The sequence below is a fragment of the Diorhabda sublineata genome, chromosome 7 (genome assembly GCF_026230105.1).
Source record: "Diorhabda sublineata isolate icDioSubl1.1 chromosome 7, icDioSubl1.1, whole genome shotgun sequence".
Taxonomy (NCBI): domain Eukaryota; kingdom Metazoa; phylum Arthropoda; class Insecta; order Coleoptera; family Chrysomelidae; genus Diorhabda; species Diorhabda sublineata.
The window spans coordinates 5,202,928-5,228,037 of NC_079480.1; the positions used below are offsets into that span (position 1 = coordinate 5,202,928).

The 25,110-nt window shown below is 33.5% G+C and overlaps 1 protein-coding gene across 1 annotated transcript; it reads right to left on the reverse strand.

The window, feature by feature from the left end:
- Window positions 1-1,807: 1,807 nt before the first annotated feature.
- LOC130446847 (uncharacterized) lies at window positions 1,808-23,966 on the reverse strand. The gene is made up of 9 exons (XM_056783340.1): window positions 23,751-23,966; window positions 20,199-20,625; window positions 15,627-16,034; window positions 10,767-10,957; window positions 10,118-10,331; window positions 7,335-7,521; window positions 4,993-5,160; window positions 2,322-2,343; window positions 1,808-1,963 (listed from the first exon to the last, which is right to left on the reverse strand). Exons 1-9 carry the CDS (start codon window positions 23,964-23,966, stop codon window positions 1,808-1,810), a joined length of 1,989 nt encoding a protein of 662 aa, XP_056639318.1.
- Window positions 23,967-25,110: the final 1,144 nt, after the last annotated feature.

Here is a 25,110-nt window from a genome sequence, read left to right on the forward strand (position 1 = left end):
TTTGAAAATGTAAAATTTTGATAGTCTCTATCACAAAACTTTACGTAAAATGAAAATAATAATGTTGAATCTAGTAAGCTGCTGTCATTTAGGTACTTAAAGTTACTAAAAGATGTCAATATAATATTTATGCGCGTATTAAATTTAATTATAACTCATTTGTCCGAAACCAAAAAAACATACATTTCAATTATGATTGATTGTAGTGATAAAACAAGAACTCAAAAGGAGATTTAAAAAATTTTCAACAATAGAAGCTCTGGTCAACACGTTTCGCAGTCTACAGTTGGGAAAATTTAAAAAAAGTTCCGTGAAACTGGACATTGGAAAACCAGGTAGAAGTGTTCAATTTACTAATGAAGAAAGTTAGATGTACTCCTAAAAATTGAGGAAAACCCGCATAAGACAACCCGGGAACTTACCGCCGACAATGATGTAAGTAAGTCATCTATTTTGAGAGTTTTGCATAAAGAAAAAACCACCCTTACAAAGGTCATTTGGTTCAGGAGTTAAATGAAGATGATCCTGATATAAAGCAAGAATTCTGTGAATTGATGATGGACAGAATGAACGCAGATTTGCAGTTCATAAACAAAATCGTTTTTTCTGATGAAGCAACGTTTCATTTAAACGGTTAACAAACAACTGGATGTGTGAGGCTCGCACTCAATATCCTAGAAAAGTGAACGTTTGGGCTGGTATCATTAACAGTAAAATCATTGAACCTTATTTTTTTAAGGGCACAGTTAATTGTGAGGTTCATCTAGATTTTTTGATCAAATTCTTAGTGTCAACATTTCAAAAACTTCTTCCTGAAGTTAATCATCTAAATGAGATAGATGGATCTATGTACTACCAACAAGACGGAGCTCCACCGTATTTTTCACGTACAGTTAGAAATTATTTAAACGACGATTGAAGGACGTGGAAAGATCGAATGGCTGACTAGATGAAGTTATTTGAAATCTAAAGTATATTTTAATAGATCGAACAATATTGCTAATTTAAGAGTTAGGATAACAGAAGAAATTAAAAAAATAACCCTTGAGGTCATACAAAATTGTTGTACGAGAATTCCAAAATCACCTCGGTTATTGTCAAGAAGTGATTGGTGGTCATTTTGAACATTTAATTGCGACATTATCATCTTCATTATCATATTCATTCTACGTAAAATTTTGTGATAGAGACATTATAAAAATTTTACATCTCAGTTATAATTGCACCAAATTTTAAAAAATTTTACATTGTTGAACAGAGTACTAAAATCCCTTTCCAACAAGGTACTTTACGGCCCCCTTTTTAAAATTTTCGAGGGGATGCTTATAATTCAGAGGGGTATAATATTTTCATACCGTTAATTGCCAATTTAAGAATAGAAATCGACCTGTTTCAGTTTTTTTCACATAGTACATAATAACGCCAAAACTGAATTTATTCCATACATATGAACATATGGACATATGGCTTTGTATATTATATCTACTTAATATTTATACTTATATAATTATAAATATTCACATGCCATATCAGAAAGAGTTCGCTACATGAAAAAAAAATTATTATGATTAATTTCTGGAAAATATATTGACTTTAGCGCCAGTGTTACATCATATATGTTAATTCCTATATAAAAAAATCCAAGTGAATGATTGAAATAAATGAACTAAAGAACACACACTTTTTAATTGGAAGCGATCAACGAAACCAGCGAATATAAGGCTACCGGCTTGCTTGTGTTAGTCAATATTGATTTATATTTATTATTATAAGAAGATTTCAGTGTTGAGTTGTAAAGTTTATGAGTTTATCTCCATTCTCCATGCATCATCTCATCAAAATAAATGGACATCAAAAAGTTTTTTGGTAAATTATGTACTGCTTTAATCTTGGACTTGGAGCTAGTATTTTGTATTTTTATTTTATTTCTCTTAGCTAATAGCTTTGGTAACGGATATACTAGCTAGACACGTATAATAACCTTAGACCTTTTGATATATTAATGCATCTAAATGTTCTTGATTTTAGGCTACTCTTCTTTATTAATTCACAAGGTGATTTATTAAATTTACCATGAATTTTTAATGGCTATAGCGTTCACACATAACATTTGCATTCGCTTGGTATCCGCTAAACTTAGAAATTGTAGGGAAAAATAAATTGAGAGAATCTTTTTGAATAATACGTTCTGTATAACTATAGTGACGTATCACAGATATTAATTTGAGAAAATTCTAGCATTATCGACTATTTCAACTTTTTACTATAACTTTGTATTATTTCTAATGTGTATTGATTGTAAAAACTGTTCACACTACCACTACACCAACATTCACAATTACTCTGCATTTCGATAATCAAGTTATCGTCTTCAAAGACTAAAGGTAAATTAGAACCTATTACACTTAACCTAACCTATTTCATATTAAATTTTCCCAACAATAAACCTTTTCTCGCAAAAAATAATTCTAGTGGGAAAACCTTGGCGAAAATCATCCCATTTACTACTAAACTATAGAGTGGGCTATAAGGAACTGGCCCTTCTTTGAATTTTGAATTCCATGAGTTTAAAAATTTTCACAAGCTTTAATAATATCTAAATCATCGGAAATCTTAATTAATTATTTTCCAGAAGATGAATACAGTTGTATTCGTAACTAGAGCTCATTTTGGTGACAGTTACTCATAGATCTAAAAAATCTTTGGCAGAAAAAGGTGTTAAGACCATGCCTTAATATAGATCCTATGGTGGATTATTTTATAACAGTAAAATCGTATTGGGAAAACACTTCTTAACTTCATAGCTTTGACAATTACCTGGAAAGCTCGGAAAATATGTTGAAGTTAGTCCACTTTGGTGTTTCTTTGCCACATTCCCAATAAAAAAACTACTCATAATATAGATGGCAAAGACTTCTTTACAATTTCATATCTATATATACATTCTATTGAGATTTGTAGTCGCCCAAATTGAGCTCTTTCACCCTGTATTGAGGGTGGTCAGTCCACATTTTACCCTATTTAATTATAGTTTATCACATATTTTTGCAGCTTCGACTATTGTTCTCCATTATTCTCTGTCCTGCATCTGTTTATTTCAGTCACGTACTCACAGATTTTACAAATATTGCACAATCAGATCTTCTCATCTATTTTTTGGTCTACTAGGCAATCTTTTCTCGCTCGGTCTCCATTCTGTGATTTTCCTTCTGCTCTGTCGTTTTTCTATTCTTTTAATGTGCACGTACCATTATATTCTTTTTGCTGTAATTTTATTTACTATGTCCTCATTTTCCAATATATTCTCAATTTAACAGTTTATTAGTCTTCTATAGTCATTATTTCCAACTTTTACTGGTCCATGAATTTTCCTATTTATTCTCCTCTCATATATCTTTAGTTGTTCTTTGTCTATATTTGTTAGTCCGATTGTTTCAGTGATCTATATAACTACTGGTTTTATCGCAGTCTTGTCGACTCTTAATTTGGTTGCTCTGCTAATTCTTTTGCTCTACATTATAGTTTTGTACTTAATACATGCCCTATATCCCGCATGAATTCCTTACTTTGTCTCGTTTTCTGTGTCATTTTTGTAGTTAAAGACTACTTCGAAGATGAGGTCATTTATGTTCACTGTCTCTTGTTTGCGAAATTCATTCTTTCTTTCAATTTCCATATATTTTGTCATTTTCTGATTTATTTTCAATCCTCTTTTTCCTGCCTCTCTTACAATTTTCTCTAATGTGTTCTCTAAACTATGCTATTACTTGTATTGATTTATTAATGATACTTCTATCGATATTACATTATTACATCCTTTATTATGCCTTCAACTGCAATGTTAAACAAAACCGCTGAGAGTCCGTCACCCTGCCTTACCCCAGCATTTATTCCAAATTCCTCAGCCGGTTCTTTTTTTTACCCTTGCCCTAGAATTTAGCATAGTCATTTTCACATATCGTATCAACTCTTGAAGTACTTGTAGTTTTGCCATGTCCTTTATAATCGTCCTCCTTTTCAGACTGTCGAATGCTTGTTTGAAGTCGATGAATAGCATTTGCATATTAATGTTCTACTCATAGTTTTTTTCGAGCACTTGTTTTATAGTATGTATGGCATCTACTGTTGATTTTCCTTGTCTAAAACCTTTTTGATATTCCCATATTTCTGGTTGCTACTACCTTTTATCAGTTATTTTTCATTATTTATCAGTCTATCAGTTATTAATGTTTTTGTATACGGCATTAAGCAAACTAATACCTCTATAATTACTACATATGTTGTGATTTCCTCCCGTCATTATTGGTATAATCAATCCAGTAGACCACTTCCTCGGGATTGTTTCTGTTTCCCATACTCTTTCTATGATCTTAAATCGCTGAGCTTCTCTATCTATCTCTGTATATTGAGAAGTCAAGCCAACATTTTAATCTTTCGCTATCGAAGCCGAATAAATTTTCATTGACCCCTGCTTAGGATTGTGGACCCCCATTTCTTGTCACGCCCAGCTTAAGACCTCCGTCGAGTCTCCCGTAGACCCTTGTGGACCACCTGGACCACTTGCCGAATAAATTTTCATTGACTCCTGCTTACGATTGTGGACCCCCATTTCTTGTAACGCCCAGCTTAGACCTCCGTCGAGTCTCCCTTAGACCCTTGTTGACCACTTGGACCATTTGCCGGATAAATTTTCATTGACCCCTACTTACGATTGTGGACCCCCATTTCTTGTAACGCCCAGCTTAGACCTCCGTCGAGTCTCCCGTGGACCACATGGACCACTTTGGGATCAGAGATATATACTATAAGAGTAAGTAAATTCATAATTATATTTATCTTTCATAATTTAAAACTCAATTTTTTTTCAACAAGTCAAATAAACTGAGACGAAAATTTAATCATAAAATAATAAACAGAGAGTGATTTTTTTGAAAATATAGTGTATATTTCACTTCACTTCACGGGTAATTAGCATCGACACCATCTCTCAACCGTATACTGTACGGAACATTATGTATGGAATTATCGTTACTCAGAACTTTTTCTTCTAATATTTGCTTCACGAGTGTTTTTTTATACAATTTAAATTTTTGTTCCTTAATGTAATGGTCATAGACTCCTCTTGTATCTGGTATATGTTTGGTTAAGAACTGTTTAATTCTAAAAAAAAACTGGTTTTATTGATTGTAATTTTTCTGCGGAGAATGTGGCAAAACATTCTACCTCAATTTTTTTATGCAATCATCAAATAAATTCAAGTTGTCATAGAGCAACTCCGTGACTTAGTGTTAGTGTGAAGTGTGACGTCAAAAAAGTAAACCAGAGTTACGCAATAAATTAAAAGAAAAAAGATATGCACCTAAATTGTGAAAATAGGAAAATTGGAGTCTCAAGCCATCTTCAAATATCTTATTTAAAAGGGTTAAGAGGTAAGCAGATTTACAAAGATATGCTTAATACCCTTGGTGATCAATATCCTTCGTATGCGACCATGAAAAATTGGACTGAAAGCTTCAAAAGAGGTAAATTTTCCATTGAAGTTGATGACCGATCGGAAAGGCCAGTTTCTGTGTCAGTTCTCGAAAATATCGATACAGTTCATGACACGATTTTATCAGACCGTCGAATTGGGCTAAAATATCTGCAATTTGGACATGAAAAAAATTGCTGCAAAATGGAGAATATGTTGAGTAATAAAATATTTTAACATTGAAATTTTGTTTGGTTCTATAGTAGGCTAAGAATTTTTCAATATACCCTCGTATATCCAAATATATAATATCTACAAATCACCTCTGAAGTTATTTCTAATTTCATTAATTTGAAAATAAATATTATCGATGGAAAAATGTAAAACAATATCCTTATCTCGATATTAGTCAGGAGAGTTGTTTTCACTTCTGAGGAACAGTTTACTACATTTTTGAAATATAGTTAAATAAAAAATAACTTTCTCTAAATAGTTCCAAAAACAAATTCTTTGACACACCAAGCACATAGTGAACCAACCAACCTGAACCGACCAAACTTTCCAGGCAATTTGTAGCTGTTAATTGAAAACAAATATGGCTGATGAACGACACACATATCTAACTTCTTTTTAATCTGCCCATCTTATTTGAATCAAAAAGTTCTTCACTATGCCTACATTTTGCGGGGTGATAAAGTATGGCAATAAATTTGATAGGGCTTCTGTCAGTTTTTTTTTTCGAATTTAGGCTAGTCCAAGAAACGTAGAAAACGATGGCTAGATGCTATGAAAAGGGTAGATTTAACAGAAGAAGAAGTGAGATGTACTAGAGTGTGTTCTAAACACTTTGTTTCAGGAATGGGCATATTACTTGTAAACTGTTTAATGATTTTCAGCAGCCTAGGAAAAGTATTCTCCTAAGTATGTGTAGCTAGATACAGCAGTCCAGCTTCTGTTTCTTCCATTCAAGGGAAACCGGCACATCTGGAGAATACATTAAATCCTAATTGGGTCTCCAGTTTAAACATGAAAAGAGGCAAAGCATGTCCAAAGGTACAAAACTTTAATGTAGAAAATGTACTTATCGTAGAGTATATCACATTTATAGTTTATACAATAATTAATTTTGTCTTTGTGAAAGCCTAATCGTTTTCTGTCCGTAGTCTCAACTTTAATTGGGTAGAATTTGATTAAATATCATCTTTTTATAAAAGAATATCTTCAGGTTTCACTAGAAGATACTGAAAACGGTCTAGAAGAATTTCCATATGGATATACATAAGAAGTGCGGACAGATTTATCATCAGAAGACAAATCTGATGCTTTTAATAAGTTAGCGGGTATCATTACATTATTAAAACCCACCTTTTTTAGCTAAACTTCAAGAAATTATGAGAAGTAAACCAAATATTATACAGGTTTAAATAACTACACAGTTTTTGAAATTACTATAGGTTTACTGGAGTCATACATAGTAATTCATTCTCTCATTCAAAGAACAGATATTGCTAACAATAATAAAGTAACTTTTAAGTTTGGATTACCAGGACTTGGGATATAGATTTGGAATATAAATACAATAAGTCACAACACGTTACAACTACACAATACATAATGTACTTCAACGAAACGCACGATTACAATGAAAAAATAGCAAAACCCACTGGTCACAATAGCGTTAAACACTTTGTTTGTCGCCCAGTGGTCATATTAGTATTACCCGTGTCATGGTTCTGGTTGCCCTATTGATGAAATAAAAAACGAAATTATCGTATTGGAATGACACAATTATCCACTATCCTTATTATTATTCTAATCCATTTTTCTGACGTTCTACTTTATAATAATAGAAATCTATTCTTACATGGTCCACATGTTGTCCATATTATTTTTCAATATGAAATATCGAGGTATCAAAAGACAGGTAACGGGAGTTTCTGCCACTATTCTTCTCCTATCCAAATTTTCTCCAACATTGAAAACGGCACCCGTATGCATTTCACAAAGTTGTATAAAATGTGTTTCCAATTCATAGTTCACGTAGAACACTTCTAAAATCGAGTAATCAATGATATTATACAAGAAACTCAAAAACAAACTAATTTTTTCCATTTGTTTCCTAGTTATATGCAGAGTCAAGCTGTACTCGTTCGTTGAAGTTAAAAATTGAAATTTCTCTTGAACTTTACATTATATTAACTTTAGAGTACGTTTCTATTATAGTCTATCTTTATAAGAGACTGAAGAAATTTTCCTATCACTTCTTTTAGTAGACAAACAACTTCAAGTTAAACTTCCAGTGTTTTCGTATGAAGTATCATTTGTATATATACAGAGTGTTCCGGGACTTATGCAAAAGGACGTGAAAATAATGCTGTAATTCGAGAAAAATGTTTTCATTCGATCCCGCGTTTCTAAGTTATAGGCATTTAAAGTTGCGAAATCAGAACTTAATTTTAAGTATTAATTTTTAATAAATGATTACGTATGTCCATGTGATGTGTTTGACGGAATAAATAATTCTGCACAACAATCTGAAGGCAAGTGGCGGCTCATGCCCTATAGTTAACAATCCGTCACTTTTACCTCCTGTAATTATTTTCATTAGATAATTACAATTTATGATAATTTTAATCAGAATGTCTCTTTATGGCGAACGGTTCCTTCGCATGTACAACTATCTAAAAATCTACCTTCTAAACCATAAATTTTATCGAGTTAAACCAACACTACCTTTTTGTTGAAAAACCGTAGTACAAGTTGTCCATGTTAAAGTTTCGGATTGTTAACCACATACATACGTGCATAAAGTTCGAATGTATAATTTTGAAAATATACTATTATAACTTCTGATTTCGCAGCTTCAAAGAAACAAGGGGTCGTATGAGAAAATTTTTTTATGTCACAGCATTATTTTCACTCCATCTACTCACTCCCAGAATCCCAGAATACTTTTTATAATAAATATATCTGGTGTACGTTTGCACCAAATTAACCTGCTCATAACTTTTATGTTAAATTCATTTTTCAATTACCAATTCATAAATAGCCGACCATAACGATCATTTTTACTGAGTTGTCACAAATTTTAATTTGATTCGTATGAATATTTGTGCTGAAATTTAAGTCGCGTGATGGAAAACCTTCGCCGTATCTACTATAGCTGTTACAACTTAAACCCTATTTTAATTGTTTAGAAATATAACAAAAACAACACTTTTTAACAAATTTTTTGCGTCTTGTAGAAATATGTCCATTATTTTATCATTTATTTGGATCTTTTCGTGTGAGAGGTCCTTAAATGGTCTCGATTCAGGCAAGAAAGGTTGTTCCGGATATTTTTTTGTTTCAACTTAATACATTGGCTGTTTTCGGAATTTACAATAGAATTAATAATATATTATCCAAAGATACAATGATGGTACCAGAAGTACCTGGCCTGACCTACAGATTGCGGGAGTTGCTTGGAAAATACCATTGTATGAGATAGTACACAATCTATTCAACATATGTTTCAAGTTTGATGACGCCACGTTGTTTAGTGTTTATTTGGCAGCCATCAATAGTGAATGTTTTGAGTGAAATTGGTTATCGTTATGTGATACAACAGCCCAACCAATATAAAAGCTGAACTAGATACTACTTTTGGGTGAGACTGTTCCTTCGTTACCAAGAGTAAAATATTGGGTAGCTGAGCTTAAGCGAGGCCGTACGACCTGCGAAGACCAGCATCGCAGTGGGCGACCAAACGACTTAACGTCTCCAGAAATGTTGAAGAAAATCCACATGGAGGTACTGGATGATCGTCCACAAAAGTGCGCGGACTAGCAGACATAGTAGGCATTCCAAAAAGTGCGCTATATCGCATATTAACTAAAAATTTGGACATGGGAAGGTTACGCTCACAATGGAACAAAACCAGCGTCCTGAAGATGCTTCCAGATGTCGGTTTTTTGTGATTCACGTGGGATAATTTTCATTGACTATCTCAAAAGATGAGAAACTATCAACGGCGAGTATTATGCGAACTAATTACAATGTTTTAGCGAAGAAACTCGGCCGCATTTGGCAAAGAAGAAAGTGTTGTTTCATAAAGACAAAGCACCAGGTCACATATCCGTTATTGCAATGACCAAAATTTATGAATTAAAGTTTGAATTGCTATCTCATACACTCCATTCGGCAGATTTGACCCCTCTCGGTTTATTTTCTGCTTCATTAACCGCAGTTAATGACTATTTTGAGAAACATGAAGATTCTTATTAAAAAGAACATCGCTGGGAAAAGTGTATGGAGTTAAAAGGAGATAATGTTGAAAATTAAATATATTTTTTGGCCAAAATTTTTGTATTTTCTTTGTCGGGCTAGATACTTCTGGGACCATCTTCAGATATGAAAATACAAACAAAATTTTTTTAGAAAATTTTCAAGAATTCGGACCGTGCCAGACACGTGATTTATAATTTTTTTAATCCATGTAGTCAAAGGCAGAGAAGATTGCTTTATCAATAGAAAATCCTTATCAATAGAAAACAGATTAGCTGGCCTAATTCTACTGTGAAAGTTACTTCTATTCAATCACATGATTAGTTAAGAAACAAAATATAAATCAGTTTCAAATGTATTATACTTCCTGACTGATCTAACCATTAGATTTTTGCTCCATCGACTCATTTTCTTCATCGAAATCAGTTAGATCCAACGCGACCGGATAATCCGAAAAAGTAGATGCAGAAATAGAAGACACTTTAGATGGCGTTCTAAATTCTTTCTGCGGTAGTAAAAAACTTGTTTGTTTGGATTGTTTCGATCCCTTCGAGGAAAAGTAAGAATTTGTTGCAGTCGATAAGATGGTAGACGCCTTAAACAAATGAACTTTATGAATGTTATTTAAATAAATATAACTGGTAAAAGTGAATATTTCAAATGTTTATCAGAAATAATTGGTACAAAAAGTATCGCGTTTACTATTTATATTGTTGATATACTATGATTTCTGTTCCTTGCAATGAGATAGAATAACTATTATTATTCACACAAATTTCTGTATATCATTAATTTTTAATAAAGTCAAAATAAGTTAATTATTCCGTTTACTGTGAAGATTTATGAGAAAGATATTTATCATAAATCGAAATCCCTTGGAATGTTTAGTACACTTCCGAATGTTCTAATAATTCCCGATTTAAACACATTATCTCATTTTGGTAACATTTTCACATTCAAGAATGAATATGAATAGTTCATATTTATTCGTTATCTATTAGAAAGAATGAAAATATTTAGAAATTCTTACTTTGGATCTTCCCGAAGTAATTGTGGAAACCTGCGACACTCTCTCATCCCGTTTCCAATATTTGGAGAAAATTTTGGACACAGTCTCCGTTTGATCGGAAGGACAAGATGATAAAGGATCAAGTTTAAAGTATTTCACTCCTTTTTGTTCGTTAACCCATACTCGCAAATTTTCTATTATAGTACATGTTCCTAAAACCATTTCAACCAGTTAGGTAACAGATCTAGCGAGAAACGAGGTATTTCTGATCATGCAGTCGTTACAAGCCAAATACAATTTAATGTTGACCTGCAATCTAAAAACAATAATGCTACAACTTTTGAAATAATTGATTTTAGGAACCTGAACCGCCACCTAGCTAGTGTTGATTGGGAGAAAATTTAGGTGTCTCATTGTATCCAACTGTAGTATGGGATACATTTACAAGTACTGTTGCGGATCTTAAAAACAAGTATTCTACCAGGAAAGTAGTGTACATAAATAAAGTAAAACCATGGATTAACGGTGAAATAACCTGCTTGATTAGATATAAAAAATTGTGTGTGTCAGCTCCGACGCACGACTGGAGTTTACTCCTTAAGTTCGATAGCTTAACCAGACGCAAAAAGAGTTTATTTAACTTAAAAAAGATTGGTTGATTGCCAGAATATTTTGGGCTTCCTTCATTAATTTTTTTTTAATCTGTAAGCTCGCTGTATCTCGGCTGGAGTTTTTGGAGGTTTAGATTTTTTCCTAGTCAAAAAATATAAAAAAAAATTAGAAAATTTATAAATGCATAATTATAAAAATTTTAACCGACTCAAAGAAAATTGATAAAAAAAGATTTTTATAAACATTAAAAATTATTATAATTAATTTTTTATTTAAAATATAATATTATCTTAATAATTAACAAAAATGGTTATAAAAAGATAATTAATGCACTAAATCTTTTACATACAATAATAAATAGTACATGAATATTATTTAAATAAGCTAAAAAATAACTTTTCGAAAGAAAATTATATAAAAATATTGTCGATTTTTCTTATAATATTATCGAATTATAGACTACAGTTGTTAATATTTAAAAATTATTTATAAAATAAATCATAATAACGTGGAAGAATTTATAGACATCGACAAAAAAATTAATTTTTGGTTAGGTTAGAAATTTTTTATTTTATGTGGATGCGCTCGATAATTCATATTAGGTTGATTATCTAATTTTATGTGTTGTTTTCAAATATATATTTATATGAACTACATCGATAATTATTAAAATATTTAATAAATACAAATTGCACATGCTCATACATATAATACATGAATTATAACGTACCTGGCAACCACGTGTTTGTTAGATGTTCCGGCAATATCATCTACACCTCTTTCTGCCATAGTTATTTGAAAATACTTTCAGTTCACTTCAGCGGAACACAATGATAAAAATTAAAACTTCACAATAACAATATTAATTATTGACATTTATAATAAAAACAACAATATAAGTATGTTGACACTGACATATTAGAAAGTTGCTTATGTTATAGTTATGATTATAGGGTGCGCACCAAAAACGTAACGTGGTCATTAATCGATAGATTTTACTCCTCACATTTTTCTCATACCGGGCCTCTTATATATGCAAATCGATTCTTAAGGAGTAAACTCCAAAAGCAAATTGTGGCGGAAGTACAAGCTCACGGTCAGTCAAGCTGATTTTGAAATTCACAAAAATTTTTAGATTTAAAAAAGTCTATAAAGGAAGCACGAGAAGTGTACGAAGAGTCTATAGTATGCAGCGACAACCCTAAAAAATTATACAAATACATTCAATCATCATTGTAATCAAAAACATCCATTCCTCTAATGAAAAAAGATGACGGCATGGTTTGTCAAAATGACACTGACAGTGCCGAAGTTTTGACTTTTTCTAAGGTTTTCTCTACTGAAAATATCAAAAATAATTTACCCGACATTCTGCCCACAAGAATAATTTCATCCTTAGAGCAACTTCATTTTACTCCTGAAACTGTCAAATGTCACCTTCAAAAATGAAAAAACAACTCTTCTCCTGGTCTTGCTCTAATCTCTCCTCTATTTCTAAAAAGATGTTGTAATGCTCTCGCTCAACCTCCGTCTATAATAATGTCCTTGTCATTTAATAGACACATACTACCTCCTATCTGGAAAACAACCTTGGTAACACCAATTTTCAAGAAAGAAAATAAACTTGACCCCAAGAACTATCGCCCCATTAGCCTCACACCAATCATCTGTAAGGTTATAGAATCTATAAATTCAGAATTCTTTTGATCGAAAAAATAATAGCTGAACAACAATATGGATTTGTAAAAGGACGTTCAACAATGACGAATCTACTTTGGTATGTTAATGAATGGACAAAATCTTTAGACAAGAAAATCCCGACGGACATCATTTACCTAGATTTTGCGAAAGCGTTCGACCGAGTGCCAAAACGAAGATTACTGTATAAATTGGAACATCTTGGCATACGAGGTGATCTAATGGAGTGGATTGACTCACTCTTAACAAATAGAAAATTCTGTGTGAAAGTGGGAAATTGTTTTTCAGCTGAGAAACCCGTATTAAGCGGTGTTCCGCAGGGATCGGTTCTGGGTCCGCAATATACCAATTTCATATTCAATGCAATAAAGGTTTCTATGCCGACGATTCAAAAATATTCGCTGATTCATCTCTTCATCTCATCAAATCTTTAAGAGGACTTGGATTCGATCTCTAAGTGGTGCTTAGACTGGATGTTGCCTCTTAATGCAGATAAGTGTGTAGCTCTTTACTTAGGTAAAAACAATCCGAGATTTCTTAAACGTTCACGCCTTAAATGAAGTGAATTCTTATAACGATCTCGGTGTTACAATTTCTACGGATTTGAGTTGGTCCGAACATGTTATAAGTATTGCCAACAAAGCAAAAAGTAAGCTGTATCTCCTCCACAAGTCTTTTGGAAAGATATCATTAGATAATATTGTGTATTGTGTATTGCGGAACTGTGTGGTGTCCGGAACTAGTGCGGGATAAAGATCTTCTCGAAAAATTTCAGCGTCGATCAACCAGATTATTCCTCAGGCGTACAAGACCTAGTTATACATAAAGACTAAATATAATGGATTTATCGACCTTGGAACAACGTCATCTTCGTGGATATATCATAATCACCTATCGCATTTTAAATTTCAATTATGGTTACTCAAGAAACATATTTAATGTGGACACTGATAATCGACTTCGAGGACATAGATGGAAATTGAAAAAAGAAATATTCACTTGTCGGACAAGGCAACATTTTTTGTGTAATCGTGTTTTTTCAACATGGAATCATCTACCTGAGGATATTGTAACGGTACCGTCTGTCAATATTTTTGAGAATAGACTGGACGCTTTTCTATTTTCTAGTTAAATGTTTTTTTTTCTCTTGTAAAATTAAAAATGTGAGAACCTCGTTGAATTATGTTGGGTATTGATCAAGACATTGAGCGAATACATTGACAAATAGGAAAAAAATATAATCAGATCCTGAGATCCTGGGTTTTTTTATAGATGCTGTTTTATGTACACCAATAAACTGCCTTTATAAGATCTAGGAATCCCGTAGTAGATGAGACCTACTGAGCTATACATGGTGTTTCAAAATATGTGATCCCGTCTCTAGGATAGATAGAAAACTGAAAAATATTTGGGGTTTACTCAGTAAAAAAAATTTTTACGATTTTGCCGCAATTACTGGCAAATTGTATTGAAGTTTAATACAAATATGTTTTGGAAGCTGATACATCCAGTAAATTTGTTTTTATATCCAGGTCTTATAGAGGGCGTTAGATAAACAGTTCGTACCAAGTAGTATTGAACAGAACTTTTTCAATATTAGATTTATTAAGCAAAATTTCAAATAAACTTACATTTTACACCAAAAAGATACTCTTGATATAACTCGATACCATCTACCGTTTTCGGAATATTTGATTTGGAAATTATGAAGTCATAACCGATGCTGGTATAAGGTATTGATAAAGTTATTAATTATTATTATTATTATTAATCATTAAGTATTATGTGAATTGCAAATTTTTTGTAGAGTAAATGAGACACCATCGATAAAACGGATACATTTAAAAATATTGTTTATCAAAGTTAAATAAATATGGGCACTGAGCTATAGAGGCATTAGTATGAAACAAACAACAATTTGATGATCATGTATTGCCGTTCTGGAGCTCAAACTTTGAATTTATCACTGCGAAAGCATTTTCTCTGAGTTTCCCATGGAAAACTGTCATTTATTGATAGTTATGACGTTGAATCAATAATAATTTCTGAAACCTTGCTATTTGTTAAATTAAATGTTGTAAATCAAAATCTACTCAAATTTTGAATACACTGACATGTCATTAACCTTAAGGAAACTCTAATGCAGCTGTTACGCGTTATGCAGAAAAATTTCCTCGAAGAAAATTAACAAGAAAAAATATATTTATCTTCTTCAACACCCTTTATCTTGAATAAGGATGGTGCTACGAATATTTGTTACTGAGCAAACGACAAATATTTTTCAGTTTTCTATCTATCCTAGAGACGTTTTGGAACACCCTGCATAATGGCAAAACGTTTCAACAGATTTTCCAAAGAAGATGGCAAAATTTACCAGGAAAAAAGAGATTAGTGAACAGAGAGTACCGTTGACCAAGCTATGAAAGAATAAACCTTCTGAAAGTTTTGAATTAATTCTTAAAACGATAATAAAGGAACATAAAAAAATATTGATTGGAACGAATTCATCTGATTCCTTGTCTCCCAAAAATATCTATTCATGTAAAAAAAATCATTTATATGTGTTTTCACCTTTTGTTATCAAATACGCATAATTATTGAATCCAATATCATCTCCCAAAACTATTTCTCCGGTATCGTAATTTCTTGTTTTTGCCATAATGCAGCACTCTCTTTTGGTGACACTATCCCAGTTTTTGAAATAACTGAATCTATCAATTTCCACCTTTATGGCTTCCCATGATTTCGCCACAGTTTCCTTGAGGACGTTGTCGAAATCCTCTTTCTTTATCATCAAGAATTCACAATGAGTCGTTGTGGTAACAGTGGCCAGTCTACCGGTACCATGTAAGAGTGCCACTTCACCAAATACATTTCCTTGGGTCATGACACCTACTTCGTCTGTTATAACCTCTTGAAGAATGTTGTCGTAACGGCTTATTGTTACTGAACATTCACCTTGTAAGATGAAGTACATAGCTGAAATAAAATTAAATTTGAATCGGATTCATTCACATTTTGAATACACTATTTACACCACCACTACACCAACACTTATAATGACACTGTCTGACGCGCGTTTCGATAACCAAGTTATCGTCTTCAGAGACTGAAGGTAAACAGTTTACCTTCAGTATCTGGAAACGTGTAAATGTGAGTGTTGGTGTAGTGGTGATATAAACAGTGTGTTCAGTATGAATATCACCAACAGTTCGAGAAATTCCAACTTAGTTAAACTCACATTCCCTATAATATTAACTTTACCAAAGTTGAATCCTTTATTTTAACTTGAAAAATAAAATTTGTCATGTTTAAAAATCCAAAATATACTTAATTATAATATTTCAAATACATTATGTTGTCTGTGCACAGTTTTTTTGTAAAAATAGGAATTTTACTTCAGAACAACATCTACATACGATCAAATTTACTTACAAGAATAATTCATTTTTGTTTATAATGACGCATAAGTTTATTGATAATAAAAAATTAGTGAAAAGTGATAAAATCGATACATAGCTGAACGAAGTGTCTAGTAATGTTCATTTTTCAATAATCATAGTAAATTTCACTCTTCTGTGACAATCGGTCACCTAAAAAGACATTATGGGATATTATAATTTTGACGAAGGCGCAAGGAACTACTAAAATTGAATCTTTAGGAAAAAGTAGGATAATATGCATATGATAGTGATTTTCTTTATTGTGTTAGATGTTCCTTTAAATAAATAAATATTTTAATTAAATTATACGAGGACATATTGAAAAATTATTAGCCTACTATAGAACCAAACAAAATTTCAATGTTAAAATATTTTATTACTCAACATATTCTCCTCTTAATTGGATACATTTATTACAGAGAACCCGCAACGTCTCTAGACCTTATAAAAAAATGTTTCTTCTTGCTCTGCAAACCACAGCTTTTATTACATCCTCGTTGGAAGAAACTTTTTTTCAGTTGAGGAAAGAGATGATAGAGCCAAATCTGATGAATCAGGGGGGTATTCGAGTAATTCAAATCCTAACCACGAAATTTTTGCATGGTAACATGAGATTTGTGTGCAGGGCCGTTGTCCTGTAAAAACAAAATACCTTTGGATAGCTTTCCGCGTCTTTTCTCTTTAATTTTTCCCCGTAAAGTGGTCAGTAATGTCGAATAGTAATCTCTAGTTATTGTTCTACCCTTATCCAAAAAATCAATCATGATTACTCCATGGCAATCCCAAAAAACTGAAGCAAGAACGTTTGCACCAGATTTTTGGACACGAAACTTCTTAGGTCTTGGGGAACCAGAGTGTCGCCATTCCATCGATTGTTCCTTTGTTTCTGGATCGTAGAAATGTAATCAAGTAATCATCGATAGTAACAATTCGGTTTAAGAAGTCGATGCTTCAACCCTTGCACGCTTTTGGTCAGCATTCAAACATTTAGGGCTCCATTTTGCAGCAATTTTTCTCATGTCCAAATTGACGCCAACTATATGATGAACGCATTCGTATGAAATAATCAGTGCTTCAGATATCCGTTTTCGCCCAATAAAATCATGTCATAAACTGCATCGATATTTTAGGGGACTGACACAGAAACTGGCCCTACTGAAGCTTGCAGTCCAATTTTTCACGGTCGCATACGAAGGACATTGGACACAATTTCAGCGGAAATCTTTTTCCTTTTAATTTATCGCGTAACTCTTGTTTATTTTTTTGACGTCAAACTTTATAAAATAGAGATATTAATATTTCAATTTCTCAATTGGTTCCTAAACTTTTAGGTTTCATGGGCCATTTTCAAAATTTTACTAGATCCGGTGGATATTACTAACAATTTCCAAATCTCGGAGATCAGATCAATTTATGGTCTCTGATAGACTAATTAACAGCTTTCGAAACGTAAGATTAGAATGAATTGCTTGATAGAGTTAATTATTTGATAATAAAATCAACTAAACAAATTTTCAATAAAATTCTAATTGATTATGCTGAGAATGAAAATCAAGAAAACAAAGTTAGCTCACCAAAAAAGTGACTCCTTCCAACTACATTTTTAAAACCTTCAGACTCACAGCAAGAAAACCAATCAATTCACAAAAAATCTATCAAATACTGCTCTAAAATTGATCAGGCTTCCTGTCGAATCAGGTTCTTTACTTTCTAGAAACTCTAAAACTGAATCAAAAAGTAAATAATATCTTGATACACCTTTCGACAACCAGCGTCCTTCGGTATTTATAGCAACCGTTGGAAGTCTTCATCATTTTCATCGCACAATTGTTTAAATAAGTGCATTGCTTCTTATTTTGTTAACTGCACAAATTGAAGCGATTGGTGCAATCTATCACTCAAATCTTTCAGTAACAGTCGCTGAGCTTCTTAAAATATTATCTGTCAGGCCTGTTGAAGAATCCAGATTTTACAGTTAATTTTGTAGCGGCTGTCTGCGGAAACTAAGGATATTCGTTCTGAGTGTTTGGCGGCCCTGCTTGTGTCATTTAGTGCTGTCTTCTTGACTTCTTGACTTTTATTTTTACCACACTTAACCTGATATGATTTTCATATTTTAATCTAAACAAACTCAGACACGCTTTATGATTTCACATGAACTACATACTGAACCGACATTTAGTGTCAATTGATTCAAACTTGTTATTCTGATTTCGTTCGTGAGCAGCAAGGTCAGAGACGAGATTTCGAGATATGTCGGGCACATACCATACGTCAAGCGTGAATATTTCCAAGAGCCAAGAGCTTTCACACCTTTCCAGCCGCTTTGACCATGGCATTTGTAGTTGCTGGAAAAGGCTTATAATCAGTGAATCAGTTTAAATTTGATGTAATGTGGCGTGTAGCTCCATTATCAATCCACTACTAGTCATTTGTGTTAGCCATGTTAACTTCACTGCTAATTAAGACTAGAGAACACGAGAATCGGTCACATTAGGTCGCGAGCCCTTTCGTTCGCTTCCGATAGAAGTCATTATTGTAACGCTATTGCCGCTGCTCTTGCTGATTATTTAGGCTCACTATCAGCTTCCCACTCGGGATATTGATGAATCTAATAGTATTTAGAGCTACAGTACTTGCATTTCGAACGGTTGGCTCTTTTCCTTTGCTGTCCGCCATTGATTGTAGCACTCAGAACGTAACCAGATTTCGAAGTTGGTGCTGTTGAGAGGATGGTTCTGCAGCAATGTGATGTCTCGATTGCATTCTTATACGGTGATGTCAAAGAGGAAGTCTTCATGAAACAACATTAGGGTTATGCAGATGAAACAGGACGTGTTTGACATATCAAATAAAGTTTATGTCGTCTAAAGTAGGCTCCCCGCTGCTGGTATAAAACTTTTGATGATGTCATGATCGATTTGGGAAATCAACAAAGCCGCGAGTATCCTTGTGTGTATATTCTGCTTACTGAGGTTGGTAAAATCATCGATGTGCTGTACGTTGATGATAACTTGATGGCTGCAACAAGCCAGTCCGAATCAAGAAAGGGATACTAGCTGTGAAGCAAATTGGGATCGAGTATCAACATTCTTACGAAGCCTCGTTCGCGACTTCATGTTCTACAAGAAAATTTGTGATAGCCTCGTCTACGCAAATAAAGAAAAGTATGAAGGATCCCGACTCTACAGTTATTTTTGTAGCGCCTGTTTGCGGAATCTGCGGTTATTCGTTCTGAGCGATTGGCGGCCCTGCTTGTGACATTTAGTACTGACATCTTGTCTGACATCTGCGGCTTAAGTTTTTTTGAATATACGGATGACACCAATATTTACATAAGTAAAATTATAGAAATGTAATTTCACTAGTCCGAGTTCTGTTGCCAACTGAAACCGACTATCAGCCGAGAGTTGCGGGCTGAAGTTGCATACATGGCCCTCCTCTGTGCGGACTCCAGTTGCAAACAGGTTGTACAAATTCGATTGCACGATTCCAATTGCGCAGTCAAGTTGTAAAATGCAAATGAGTGGACCCGTGTGCGGAGCACCTTACTCATCACTATTATACGCTTGTTAAATCATATGCTATTAAAGTTGATATAATTTTTTTCAAAAATTGTGTAGTTTTGTTAAACGTTTCAGTATAACTTCATTTACTAAACCTAGTAATAGAATAGTTATAATTATTTTTGTTATAATACCATCGGGCATATGATCCTGCTTGATAACAACCCTTCCAGCTGGAAAGTAGCAAAAATAAGTAATGGCAGCTAACTTTTCTTTCACACCGGAAGGATATTTTCTAAAACATTTAAGTCCACTTATACTTTTAGCCAATATTTTTTGGTCTTCTTCAGTTCTATACTCTTTTGGTTTGTTTAAAATTGATTTTTCCTTTATGGTTAAGACACTTTTTACTTTCTTTCTTCTCATTAGCATTCTTATATTTCTTCGTACATTATCGCTTATTTTAGCGTCTTCGGGGTCTCCTATCCAGTACAAATTAGCTATAACCAGTCGAACAATTGCCTTGAATTTTCTGCGGAGTCTATTTCTTCGTTCGGCTTTGTTTTCTTTGGTTAAGCTACCGACTGATTGGGTTGGGGATGAGGAAAACATTTCGATTGCCTTAAATTTTTTCAAATAATTTAATAGATTTCAATAATATACAGTATAATATTGTTTTATATACGTCAGTAATGACAGAATGATCGATGACGTCTTATTAAATCAATGCAGGTTATTTCCGACAATGTTGACAGATATTTTCAAAACAGAATGTCAGAATGTTTTCTTAAAACGGGCTAGAAATTAGTACTTTCTGTTTAATTTTAGGACAGAAAATCTCATTTTGTCTGAAAATTATTGTGATAGTCTGGTAAAAGTTTTTACGGGACTCATTACCTTCCGGCCTATCTTTAATAAAAAAAAAGCCGTGAGCAGCAGAGCTCCATCACGAAAGTCGAATTTTTCGTCGAATGAAGAATTCAACTAATACACAAACAAATCTTTCCATAATATGAATTTCTTGGAAATGATATCAATTCTCAATCTTATTTCTTTAAATAGAAAATTTGCTATTCCTCAATAACTTTTAATTTCACAAGTTAACTCTCTCTCTCGAATGAAAATTCATAATTTCAATAGACCCAGTGGTCTCGAACCCTCTTGTTCAATTCCAATTGACAACAAAGAAAAAATTGTCATAATGACAAGAAATTTCGAAAATGGAAAGTAAAAAAAAATCACCCTAGCAACGATCATACTCGTATTATTCATTAAATAGGAGGCGGTCCAGTTCAACAGTTACAACGATCAAAATGATTTCGGGCGTTTTGTGCTAGAAAAACTGAAGAAGAAAACTTTTAACTTGAGAAAGACAATTCTTCAACATCACCTTTACTTGCATGCGAAATTCGAACCCTCTAGTTAAACTTTTTCTGGCCAAAAAATAAGAAAATATAACAAAAATGACCATAAAATGGAGAGGGGTGGAGATGGAAAGTTTCGACCTTAGACAGCAAATCATCTCGCAACTAATTGAACCTACATGTGAAATTTCATTTTTCAGTCGCATTTCGTTTGACCTGCAGAGGTGAGCAAAGGTCAAAAACCACTTTTTTTGCACTGCGACCCCTCTAAATATTCATTTGTTTTCAACCAAACTGTAATAACATCAATCCGCCGCCAAAAAAGCCATGTATGCTAATTTTGAACCAAATCGGACCCATAGCAATTGCTCGAGAGACGAAAATAAGAATTGTAGCTTAAACAGAAACTACAGACATTCGAAAAACCATCATAATCGTGTTCAGGAGGTCTCAAAACATGGGAAAAATGATGTGCCCCCCATTTTTCTTCTAGTCTTGCCTACCGAAATAGTATAATTTTTCTTCGAAAAATTCGACTAAAAATAATAAAATAGTCTAAGATAGTGGTCAATAGGTTTCTTTAGTAACCGAGGTTTGTATTATTTAAAACTATAAAATAACTTGACATATTTTGACGTTTAGTGGAAAATGTGACATTTATTATAAAATGAATGTTCAATATGCCCGTTTCAGAAAAATATTGTACGTAATACATCCCAAAAGTGGTTTTTTACTGGCTACGGCTCGCCCTGCAATTTGCCCACTCGTCCAGTAAAAGACCACTGTTACGTAAACTACTATTTTTCTACGCCCATGTCTGTAAATGTCAAAAATGACACTGTCCACACTCCTTGTAAATGACATTTAACAATAACATGCACGTAGGTTTTGAGAAGAAAGTTACATTTTCTTGATATAATTTAATTACAATCAAATTTTTATTTACACAAATTTAGTCAATTAAAAAATATAGAAACTTGTAGTATTAGCGAGATATATTTAGGATTGAAAGAGTGATGCCCCTAAATGTAGGTAGCACATTATACAATTTCTTTAAAAATAGGACACGTTTTCTTGAGTGGCATGCATAAATAGGCGTAGAAAAAGTATAGTACGTTACCTGAGTTGTAAGCCCATTACGCATTCGTAAGATTTTTTACTTCGTGCCTAATAGGTTACTTACAACTCTTGTTACGTAATATACTATTATTAATCATTAAGATATATTTTATTAATCATTAGGATAAAAAACTTACAATGATTGATTAAGGACTGAGTGGTCTTGAAAATTAATATTCCTCTTATTGTGCGAAAAAAATTTTCGAAAATAGGTTTACAATAAAAAAATCATAAAAGTAAGGTAAACATGTTATTTTGACCGAGTTGCCATCAGTATTGACGAGATTTTTGTAAAATAAAATAAAAACAAAATAATACTTTCACTTTCTTGATCATAAGTTTTTAAATTTTGGATTTATGACAAAAAATCTCATAAACATAATTGTAAGCAAAGCAATTTGCTACAAAATATGTCCTACAAGTTTTTTGTAAGATTAATAGTTTCCGAGATATTACGAAAAACGTGTTTTCACCCCTTTTTCCAAGATGCCGACCTTGGGACAAAACCTCACAAACTTGGGGTTTAGCTTGTATTGACCCGCTCCTAAATGTCCCATGAATAAAATTACGTCCTCTAAGAAATGTTCAGTTTGGCTCTCAAATAGTAACATTTTAATGGATCATATTAATAATTTGATGATTTGAAAACTTTTCTATGAAATATCAAGTGATAGAGAAACATATTTATTATCGAATTCAAAGGACAAATTATAGAAAATGATATTGGAATTCGTTATCAATAGTAAGTAATCATGTTAAGTAGACATTTCTATTTAATTTGACAGCCATTATATCATCAATATTTAATAAGATGAATTTAATACAGGCTTAATATGCCTTAACGAAGTTATGATGTCTTTATGATGTGTGATCGTAATCACATTTGTTAGATATAATAATCAAAGGTTCCGTGTCTTTGAAGATGCGAACTGGTTAATAATATATTGAAAAATTTTAAATGGATTGAGGTAGAATGAAGGAAGCTATTGTACAAACAGAAAACGTAATTAAATACAAAATTTATTCATGTTTCCTCTTAGTAGAATAATGCGTTATAAAATAAGATAAAACTGATATACCAGCATTGTCTGATAAGATTTCCAGGACAACCTGAAGATCAGGACTTATTAATATAAGTTGAGGAATAAATTTCCACAAGTGTTGAGAGATTCTCATTGAAATTTCAGCCTCTTTGGTCACTTACAGGCTGTAGGGCGGCTGCGGAAGCGTTGAAATGCCGGCCTTAGTCAGGTAGCTGTTCACAAGAAAGGCGGTGTGAGCCGGGACGTTGTCGTGGTGCAGCTTCCAGTCTGCTGCGATGTCTTGTCGGACCCGATTGACCCTACGTTTGAGTCTCTTGAGCACTTCCACGTAAAACTTGGCGTTGACGGTTTGTCCAGGAGGAACAAATTCATGGTGGATGATGCCTTTGATGTCAAAAAAGACAATGAGCATCGTTTTCACTTTGGATTTGCTCATTCTTCCCTTTTTGGGCGAGGAGACGCCGGTGTGTGCCACTCGGAAGATTGCCTCTTTGTCTCGGGATCATACTCAAAGATCCATAACTCGTCACCTGTGATTACGTTATTCAAAAATTGAGGGTCACTTTCACACATGTTCGAATTTTCTTGGCACACTTCTACTCGTCGCAATTTCTGGTCGTCAGTGAGCACTTTTGGGACCATCTTCGCGCACACCATGCGCATGTTCAAATGCTCCGTCACAATGTCATGATCCATTGGTAAATTTAACATCTGGGCAATCAAACGAATACTTAGTCGACGGTCTGTGTTCAAAACTTTGCGCACACGAGTCACATTGTCGGTGTTTGTCGAAGTCGAAGGTCTTCCAGCACGGTCTTCATCGGCGACCTCTTCCCGGCCCTCCAAAAAGGCCTTGTGCCACCGAAACACACCACTTCTTTCTAAAGCAACATCTGGGTAAGCCTGCTTCATCATATCAAACGTCTCTGTCGTAGATTTACCGAGTTTCACACAGAATTAAGTCGCGTACCTCTGCTCTAACGAACGCTGCATTTTCGGTTTGCACAACTCACAGAAACACGTCGCGCGAAAATGCCTGTCCTGACTCTCCAGGTGCTCGGAGACAACTGACCAGCCACTCGTTTGTTAGCTAGGAACGCCCTCTACCGAATCCAGTCGGTGCGCGCACGCTCTGAAGTACAATCGCGGTGGAAGAAAATCAGTCCTATTACTTTCCGGACAAACCCTGTAGTTTCTGTTTGACAATCGCATAAGTGAGTTGTTGTAAAAGTTTCATTGATTGCTTGAGCTGTCTATTTTCAAAGGCAAAATACCTATGCAAATTACGGGCAATATAGACATTGTGTGTAGAGACTCTACGACATCTTTCACTAACGTGAAATTGTTTAGTTTAATTCAAACTCAAACTGCATCAACTTGACTAATGACCAACGTTCGGCGGTCAAAAACTGTGACAACCAGCGATATAATCTCAGAATTTCATTAATGGTATTGGACAACCATCGAATTAATAGTAGAACGATTCATGAACAGTTCAGGCATGAACGGTGATAAGCAGTTTCCCATTACTGTTCTTTCGTCTTGCTTGTAGACTTTGTTGTTGTAATGGAATAGTTTTG

Excerpts from the sequence above, each read along its gene's own strand:
- LOC130446847 (XM_056783340.1), bottom strand. The coding sequence starts at position 23,966 with ATGAGCAAATCCAAAGTGAAAACGATGCTCATTGTCTTTTTTGACATC. Across the intron at positions 10,958-15,626 it reads TGCGTATTTGATAACAAAAG|GAACATGTACTATAATAGAA; the intron begins GTGAAAACACAT and ends AAATGGTTTTAG. Across the intron at positions 10,332-10,766 it reads TTACTTCGGGAAGATCCAAA|GCGTCTACCATCTTATCGAC; the intron begins GTAAGAATTTCT and ends CATTTGTTTAAG.